Below are 9,193 nucleotides of genomic sequence, written 5' to 3' on the forward strand. Positions count from 1 at the left end.
AAGCTGAGCCGGAGAGCGGGGAAGGAAACGACCGCCGCGGCTCGGAAAACGCCTCAGCAGCCCCGCCCCGCCCCGCCCATGGGGTTTTGGCGCCAAAAGCGCCGCCGCGGACCTGCCGCGCATGCGCCCTGGCAGGGAGCCGCCGCCGGCCGGCCGCCCACCTCAGCCGACCTCAGGCGGTCCGGGAGCTCGCGAGATCTGCGGTTCTCGCGGTACTTCCCCGGCGCGCTGCCCACCCGGCGCCGTCGCCCGCCGGGGCAGGAAGTGGCAGGCGGCGCGGGGGAGCTCGGAGCGCCGCTCGGACGGGGCAGGGCGCGGACCCGTCTGCCCTGAGAAGGCAGGCGAGAAGCCCTCTTCGCCCTGCTTCCCGCCAGTGGAAGGGGGAGAGCCCCCCCTCAGTGCCTGCACGCCTCGGGGCTGCCCTGGTGGTGTGAGGGGAGCGGGGCCGCCGTGGCGCCCGGCAGCTTGTAGCTCTGGCCCTGGAGACCCTAGCGAGCTCCTTCACTGCCCTCTCTGGACTCCCTCAGCCTCCGGCTCCGTGAGAGTTTCGCAGCCCGGAGCTCACCTCCGAAGGTCAGTGTAGACGGAGCTGCCTGGGGTGTCCTCTCGTTACTAAAACGTCTGAGAGAAAACTTTCCCTTAAAAAAAGAGCTGTTCCTGAAGCCTTGGGAACGCAGCCGTGCTAAGACCGGGTCACCCTAAACCCGGTCGTGCTGATGTGCTGAAGTCTCTGGAATTAGCTTTGCTCAAGGAGCCGGAAAAGGGGAATCCTCTTCCAGACTGCGTTTCTACGTAGGTAAGAATCAGAGGAATTACTGCCCAGCCCCCAGTAGTGTTTGATAATCGAGGATGTGAATGTAAAACAGCTTTGGTTAGAAATCCATTTCTTTTGTTTTATTCCCATGACCCGTACCTGCCACTCCCAAGTAACTTTGATGAGTTGAAACACGAGAAACCCTTGTTTTGTTCGGCCTAGTGAGGCTGGAGTGTGTCATCTGTATGGTATCTGTTACTTGATTTGTATGATGCTGTTTTTTCTGGTTGGCAAATCTTTCTGGGAAAGCTGTAGACATACTGTATATAACATGTTTAGCTGCTTCTGTAGCAGCCTTTTCTTCTCGCTTCTTCTCTTCAAATGCATTTGGTATTTCCTGCAGGAGGGGGAAAAAAGTTCATCTGTGGCAATGATAGATCCTTTAGAGAACAACTTGTTTGATCTTCCTGACTATGAGAATACAGAAGACGAAACGTTCCCACCTCTTCCACCTCCTGCCTCTCCAGGAAGAGACGACGTTGAATGGGCTCAAGCCAATGGAGGTGAACACCTATAACCCCTAAAGATCCCATTGCAGTATAGACAACGTATTATTGGTGTTGTACTTCACTACCTTGAGTTTACTGCATAAAAATAGTCTTGTGTAGATAAGAAAGCAATTCGTAAATTTAAATTGTTATTGATTCTATGTTTCCAAGCTTGTGGGAAAAGTTTATTTTTGTAGATTCGATGAAAATACACACACAAATGAATCTTTATAAAATTCAAGCTCTTCTGACGAAATGTTGGTAAAGATAATTATACAGCGGTGAGCTATAGTTACCCTTTATGACTTGGATTTCAGAAGAGGTAAGAGTGTTGAATGTAGTATTCCAGGGAGATGTTGGTAGATTTTGTAGACCTAGAAGAAACCCAAGACACTTCAGTAAAACTTAATTCTTTGTATTCGAAAAGATCTTGCTGTATACTTAACAAGCTAATAGAAAGTATAAAGATTTTATTTTAACTATTGTTTACTTCTACTCATATTTGCCTATAGTGTTAAACATATGTTTTCCTTGATCCCTGCTCTGTCTGTTCACTAGACAATAGGATTTTGGATAGATTTAATTCCTTGATATGTGAAAAGGACAACTTCTGAATTTCTGATGTTCAAAGTAGCAAAAAGTAAACCAAGAAATCAGTATGATGCCTGATTGCTAGCTCTGAGATGAGATGGGCACTGGTGCCTTGTCTGTTGCAGTCAAATAATATATACTGGCCCTAATCAAAAAGCATATGGACTTTGGTTCTTAAAAGACGCATTGATTGTGGTCACACATCACCTCTTTCTCTGTTTTTGAAGGCGACGCTGGTGGTTTAGGTCTGTCTTTCAGATCTATCCGTGGAAATTTTGGGACACACCTATCAGATTATGTTTATTGATAATTTCAGTTTCGTAACTTTTAGAAGCAGCATTTACTCTCAATATATTTCTCATCAGAAATACAATATAGAAGTTCTAAAATTAGGAAATTTGCCTTTCAAGGAACCTACTTTGCTAGAAAAGTTGATTCCTTAGTAAATTTTGAAGAGACAGATTTATTTCCAGTGTCTTGTGGGAGAAGCAAGGTGAAATACGCAGACGTTTGTTTGGAGTACTCTACCTGCAATGGAATACTTGTGATGCTGCCTTTTTGATAGGATAGAAAGTTAAAATTTACATGATGCGATTCTAAGTGATGTCAATTGCATTATATACTTGAAGTATGTTATTTTCTTTATTGGAACCAGATGAAAACCAGCAGTCACAAACAAAGGATTCTGCTGCAGCTACACGGAAAGCAGTTAAAAGACCAATGCCTAAACTAGATGCCCAGAGGTAATTTTTTACAGATTATTTCTTTCTGTGATGAATTTGGTGTATGGCTGTGGGGGAATGATTAAGGTTACTGTGATCTCTGCTTGGTCATAGCCAAGTCAAAGACCAAGAGTTTTAGAGATGAAAGTGCCTCTTGCGTGCTGTATCTCAACCTTTTTATTCCTTGCTTACCTGTGTACCTGTGCTATTACTAGTCTAACTTTCTTGAAGTCTCTTTGGGACTTAGGACATGACTAATTATTAAAGATACATTTATTATTCATAAATAGGACTCTTCCAGCTGAATCTTCTTCATTTTGCTACAGACATAGTACTGTAGATTGCTTTCTTTAATAAAAGCATGCTTCAAAATAAAACCTCAATATATTGGTGACTGTAAGGTACTACTGAAAGTACACTTACACCTGACTTACGTATAAGCTGGATAAACTCTGTATAAAGATAAAGGATTTTAATATTTTCTTTGCTGTTATCACTAAAACTGGTCTAAGTTCTTTATAAGCAATGGAAAGAATCTAAGCTTTCAGTTTCTTCCGTTTTAAATATACTGATGAAGTTAGTGATACCACAGGTGGATGTTCTGGTCATGCATCTAACTAGTTTTACTTAGCCAATATAGATACAAGAACTGACTTTCCATATAATCAAAATTTAAAACCTCCTTGGAGTAGGAATATATGTATGGTGAATTTTCCAAATAAGTCTTTGGTCTTACAGAGTCTTTATCCTATTTTGTGCATTTTCTTAATGACTTCTAATTCTGTATATCTTTCAAATAGAGCTCGGTAGCTTTAGGCTATTTAAAGGAACGTGAGGTTGTTTGTGTGATTTGTGGTTTTTTGTTTTGTTGTTTGTTTGTTTTTAATTAGAAAAAGAAAGTATGGGTTTCAAATAACTTCACCCATTTCCTATTAACAGGTTAATTTCAGAAAGAGGACTTCCAGCCCTGAGACACATGTTTGACAATGTAAAGTTCAAGGGCAAGGGGCATGAGGTAAGACATAGTGAGCTTTTGTTTTGTTTCCTGGGAGGTTAATCTAGACTTGATAGATTGCTGCCCATCAGATATGGGGAAAATTGATATTACACTCTGGTTAGCCAGCTTTCTAACAGTATTTGAACGTACCCTGGTGGGGTTTGTAGTTGCAAATTAAAAAAAAAAAAAACCAAAACAAAACCCCCAAAAGAAAACCACAAATGTTTTAACAAAATCCATGTTTTGATCTTAAAATTGTTTTCCTCTACTTCAAAACTGGAATATCATGTCTGTGACTCTTCGTATTGTCCATAGAAAGGGGTTTTTTAAATTGGAACAGGCTTGTAAGACTATTATATCTGGAATGCCTTTACCATCTCATTTCATGATCAGTTTCCTCTGTTAGGCTTCTGTGACACCTCTATCCCAAAGTTTTTAATATTGAAAAAAGTGTGATGTACCACTTAAGCAAAGAGAAAGCAGTATTTTCTCTACAAACTGTCTTAGATACACTTAAACATAAAAAGCTCGGGTTTTTTTTAAATATCATTAGACTATTGGTACGCTTACAAGGATGCCTGGGCATCTCTGGTTTACAGAGAACATTCACGGTATAAATTTTCTCTTTACAACTGGAGGCAGTTGTAACTGAAGAACTAAGCAATACTGCTGATCTGAGCAAAAATTTTTACTAGATAAGGTTATTTAGATGTACGTTTTTTCTGTGTGTTCTAAACATCAAAATAAATGCCAGCGGTGCCCCTATGGATTTTTTTTTTCAGTCTGGGTTCAGACCTAGGCTGCTTATGGGCAACTTCTCAGAAGCCTGTCAAACGCTTTACAGTATATGCAAATGCTTCTCCTGAACTCGGATCGCTATTCTTCTTATAGCTTGAAATTGCACTTACAGACTTGATTGTGGGAGGAAAGGCTACCCATGCATTCATATTACTTAAATTTTCAAGAGACTTTCAAGCTGCAGATGCTTAATATTTTCAGAAATGTTACTGTGATGTTTCCCTCTGCAGTCTATTGACTTAGTCAGCTTTCATTAGCTGGGTGTCTTGTTGTATGCTCTAGGCAGAAGACCTGAAGACACTTATACGACATATGGAGCACTGGGCTCATAGACTATTTCCAAAATTGCAATTTGAGGATTTTATTGACAAAGTAGAGTCTTTGGGAAACAAAAAGGAAGTTCAGGTACGTTTTGTTCTTGTCAATTTCTTTTCGTGCAGTACCGAATAGCGTAAGAGGTAGGTTTAGGAGAGCAATTACGCAACAAAAGAAGACTTGTGCGTGCTGCTAAGGAGTATAATGTTATTTAAATTAACTTCTCTCTTTTTTTAAAAAAAGAATTTGAAGTATTTAAGTTTACATTTAGATATAACCTTTCTTTATTTGAAATAGTACTTCAGAGATTTGGCTTCAACTTTTTCAGGTATCTTTAACCAAAGTAATTTGCTTAAGAGTGCTGTAACTAGTTGGGTTTTGGGAGTTGCTTTGTTTGTTTTTTGACATTTGAACCTGCAAAAGAAGACTTATGAAGGATGCTGCTTCATCTGGTGATAGATGAAGGACTAGGAAAACAATCCACAGCATTAGATCAAACAGACATGTAGTGAAAGGATTATTTTTTTCAGAGTAATAAGGTGTAAAGAGAAATTGGGAGTAGTATTAAAAACATCGCAATGTTGCACAGAAGATTTTGTTACAGATGAAATATCAGTATTTTAATCTCTTACTTGCAGACCTGCCTCAAGCGGATTAGACTCGATCTTCCTATTTTACATGAAGACTTCACAAGTAATGAAGGTATGCTCATTATACTGTTTGTTCAGTAGTTCAGTGCTTAAAATTACTTTACTTCCCCACCTACTGACCAGAAATTAATAATCTTGATACGTTTTTCTAATGTAGAAGAAATTGTTGAGTGGTCCTCTCTTTTAAAACCAAGCTTCTGTGAGACTTACGATTACAAAACTGAACTGGTACTCAGACTAAAATGCTATATATATATGTATAAAAATAAATAAAAGTGCATCATATACTGAAAGGAAATAGAAAATAGGGTTTTATTACCAGCATTGTTAGAAATGTTCTTCCAAAAAAACCCCAAAACTGCGACTATTAAGTGAACATATTGGTTTATATTGTACTCTTATGAACGTGCAGTCTGAAGAGCTCTTGGATCTTATTAACACAGAAATCAAATATTCATTATACTGTTTATACTACAAGCTGTCACAGTGCAGTCAGGGTGTAGTGTCCTTTATAGGAAAAGTACTTATTAATGCTTGCGGGCACTGTTACGTCTGTTTGTCAGTCTTGGCGTATAGCTACTATTGAGTATTTCTTCTTCCAGTGTCAAAATCCAGCCACTTAACAAGAAGGTAATTCAAGAGTCTCTTCCAATCAAATGATGTTTTTAGATAGACTAGAAATAAACAATTTTTTTTTTTTTTTTTTTACTAAGAAGAGGGAGTAGAGCTCACCTGGTAGTTTGAAAGAAACTTCATTAGCAGAAATCAGAGAATTTCATAGTTGTCCCTAAGGTCCTTTGCAGGTGCTCACACTTTCACGGTGAGTCTCTCTTGAAACAATTATCTACCTGTTGTCCAGTTTGTCTTCATGTGAACCTCAGTCTCCAGACAAGCCAGTGCTTGGGAAAGGTGTTCTGGTGGATGAGTTAACCAGTGGTAAAACCTCGCCTCACCCGTGGGGATGACCTTTGGGCAGGCGGAGACATGTGGCTGTCTTCACTGTTGGCTGCATTTGCTAGAAATGGAATGCAACCGTAAGCAGCCACAAACAGTAAAGCAAATGGTTCCTGCCGACAGTGTCTGTAGAGTTATCAGATTTTTCTGTGCGATGGTTCCATACATTTGTATTTAAATGCGGTGCTGATCTGTTCTTGAACCATGTTAGCAAGTGTACTGCTACAACTGGTCAGTCTTCAGATGAAAAACTTGAGTAGGTATCTTACAGTTTTGAAATAAAAACTGCAGCTAGAGTATTGTATTAAAAAAACAAAACCTTGTTGTCAGCTAACTTCTCTGTTCACAGGCTTAAAGTGGTGCAGAGGCACAAGCACACTTGGCCTTGGGCACTCTTGAAAGAGTGCTCTGCTTCTCTGTTGGTGGGTGAAGTTTGTCTAACGGAGTTGGACTGCCTCCATTTTGCATGTGTTAATGTTAGCAAATAAGTAAATACTCCATAATAGTAGCATACTGAATTCAAAACTGACTATTCAATGTCTGTGTTCGATTCCCTGTCTGATTCCCATAACTAGTCCTGCCACTTCCTAAAGGACAGTGTCCTATTAGTAGGGGTGGGAAGAAAATTATCTGGCCTTTCAGTAAGGATTGCCTGAATTTACTGTCTCTTTTTAACCTTCAAGCACAGCTCATGATTGCTAACTTAGTACATGGAGCTATGCCTCTAATTTAAGGTATTTATTATTGTTGTGTGTTTGGGATCTCTGATAAGCATTTGTTGTATACTTTGAGTATCAGGTATGTGGACCTAGGCAGAAAATTGCCCATTAAAACTAAATTACAGAATCATCTTCAGCTGTCAATACAACTGTAAAATGTAGAACATAGAAGTGCTTTTAAAATGTTCTCTTGACAGATATTTAGCAGTAGATATCTCTGGGTTGAAAGTGTTGATTTCTGCCCCTCTTCCCCCTCCCACCCCCTCATTTTTAACCAGATGGTGGAGGGGAAAGCAATGGACTAGATACAGCCACTGAAGATGTACGTTCCTGCTCTGGAAATGCAGAAGAACTCAATCCTGTGTCTGGTACAACTCTCACGGAAGAGCAACAGCAGCGAATCAAGAAGAACAGGCAGCTGGCTTTGGAACGTAGGCAAACAAAGATGCAGTGTAACAGCCAGTCACAACACAACGGTAATCAACTCTGTAACTTAAGTGTTAATGTTAAGGTCAGTAGCCCGAGAAGTTTGTACAACTGAGCTGCTGAGTCAGTTAAAGGAAATGGTAGCGATTGATTTTCTAGTAAGTACCAACATGTGTAACTCTCAAATTTAAACTGTGTTCCTGTAGTTAAGACTCCTCCAAAGCCAAGTCAGAACTTCTCTCCCTAGTTGTCATGCCAAGTTGTGAGAGCTTTGTCTGATGAAACGAATCTCAACTTGCTGGTCATCTCTGGAGTTGGCTTTCTTGCAGACTCTGATTCTGGTGATAGAAACTACAGTTAAACAACGGTGTTTTCTCATGGTAGGAAATCGCTTTTTGTTTTGTTTTGTTTTGTTTTGTTTTTCTCCCCAACAGAGCTCTCTGCTAGTTACTTGGAAGAGGACTTTAATACCCCAGTTGCTCAGGATCTCGCTGACCTTATCGAAGACACTCACGCTACCGCAACCAAGGTTGCCGTTACAGAAGCTGAAGATGGAGATATAGAATTGGAACGTGGCGGTGAAAAGCAGTAACTGTTCCTCATACCTTGAATGACTTTCTTGACAGAAAGACCCCGATGTTTTAAGTACTATCATTATATTGAAAGGTTGCTGGCTCTTTGCACTCTGACTCCAGAAGCTTCATAGAAGTCTTCACCATGACATCTGTGTAGTTGGACAGAACTCTTCTCTTGAAACCGCAGATGAGCAACTCCGTTACATCGGAAAACAGAACAAAGTTCTTCATCTGCATTTGAGACATCTCCCCCCCGCCCCCACTGACATTCTTTAGGAAATGTTAATGAGCTTTTCGACCTACTTTGAATTTTGTTTACAATGGATGTCAAACTGAATTAACTGGGATATTGACAGGTGAAGTTTCTATTAAAGTTGGTTTGGTTTGTTTTATTGATAGAGCGTATAGTAATAGCGGCTAGTGCTATGTCTGAACGGGTGTCCTGCATTTTTTTAACTTGCTTGTCAAGTACCTGTATCTTGTCTTACAAAATGGAAGCTATTAAATTTCAGAAGTCAAACCTGAAATTCTTGTGTAAGGCTGTTGAACTATAGGCCCTCCAAACTTCCACACAGAGAAGTACATCCCCTTAGGGGAACGTGCTTTGGCTTTCACCAAATTAGTTATCTTCCTTTGGCCGATTCTGTTCTCTCTCTGGAAGCTCTGTTTCATCCTCTTGGTATAGTCTTGTTTTTCCTTCTTGTACAATAGCTCTTCCCTGTTGTGGAATGAACAAGAACCACCATAATGGCAAAGCTCTGAGCCTGCCCTCTCCAGTAGGACAGCATTCCGGCATTCCAGATGGCTTGGCTTGCATGTGTGGCCGAAGAGCCAGAACCTACCGAATCAAGAAAGGCTCCTTCCAGAGAACCCAGTGCAAATACACTGCTGGTCTTTTAAGTGACTTTTTTTTAATGGAGAACTGTTTCCTCACCGTGCTGTTGTTCGTAACAGAAACTGAATTTCTAGAAACTGAATTAAGACAAGAGCAGCACTTACGGCAGATGAAATAAATTCATGTTAACAGGTGTTATTTTATGCCAGATGTGCAGCTGGGGGATCTCAGTAAACAAAGAATCTGTGTTCTGGATTAGTAGGAAGGAGTTTGCTTTTTATATCCTTGTAGCTACGAGTTAAACTCACT

The 9,193-nt window shown here is 40.4% G+C and overlaps 1 protein-coding gene and 1 non-coding gene across 6 annotated transcripts; both read left to right on the forward strand.

Annotated features, from left to right (window-relative positions):
• Window positions 1-225: 225 nt before the first annotated feature.
• Window positions 226-8,576, forward strand: TIPIN (TIMELESS interacting protein). Of its 5 annotated transcripts, none has more exons than XM_075159741.1 (8): window positions 226-796; window positions 1,158-1,317; window positions 2,549-2,636; window positions 3,555-3,630; window positions 4,693-4,815; window positions 5,364-5,427; window positions 7,327-7,524; window positions 7,722-7,811. In XM_075159741.1, the coding sequence occupies exons 2-8, from the start codon at window positions 1,185-1,187 to the stop codon at window positions 7,751-7,753; spliced, it is 714 nt and encodes a 237-aa protein (XP_075015842.1). In that variant the 5' UTR covers window positions 226-796; window positions 1,158-1,184; the 3' UTR covers window positions 7,754-7,811. The 5 variants fall into 5 exon arrangements, with proteins under 5 accessions (XP_075015842.1, XP_075015838.1, XP_075015839.1 ...); XM_075159737.1 differs by lacking the exon at window positions 7,722-7,811 and adding an exon at window positions 7,909-8,576 and having other exon boundaries at window positions 229-796; window positions 1,138-1,317; XM_075159738.1 differs by lacking the exon at window positions 7,722-7,811 and adding an exon at window positions 7,909-8,576 and having other exon boundaries at window positions 229-573.
• Window positions 6,362-6,498, forward strand: LOC142086928 (small Cajal body-specific RNA 14). Its single transcript, XR_012675286.1, has one exon.
• Window positions 8,577-9,193: the final 617 nt, after the last annotated feature.

The sequence above is a fragment of the Calonectris borealis genome, chromosome 11 (assembly GCF_964195595.1).
Source record: "Calonectris borealis chromosome 11, bCalBor7.hap1.2, whole genome shotgun sequence".
Taxonomy (NCBI): domain Eukaryota; kingdom Metazoa; phylum Chordata; class Aves; order Procellariiformes; family Procellariidae; genus Calonectris; species Calonectris borealis.

Excerpts from the sequence above, each read along its gene's own strand:
- TIPIN (XM_075159737.1), top strand. The coding sequence starts at position 1,185 with ATGATAGATCCTTTAGAGAACAACTTGTTTGATCTTCCTGACTATGAG. Across the intron at positions 5,428-7,326 it reads AGACTTCACAAGTAATGAAG|ATGGTGGAGGGGAAAGCAAT; the intron begins GTATGCTCATTA and ends ATTTTTAACCAG. Across the intron at positions 7,525-7,908 it reads CAGCCAGTCACAACACAACG|AGCTCTCTGCTAGTTACTTG; the intron begins GTAATCAACTCT and ends TCTCCCCAACAG.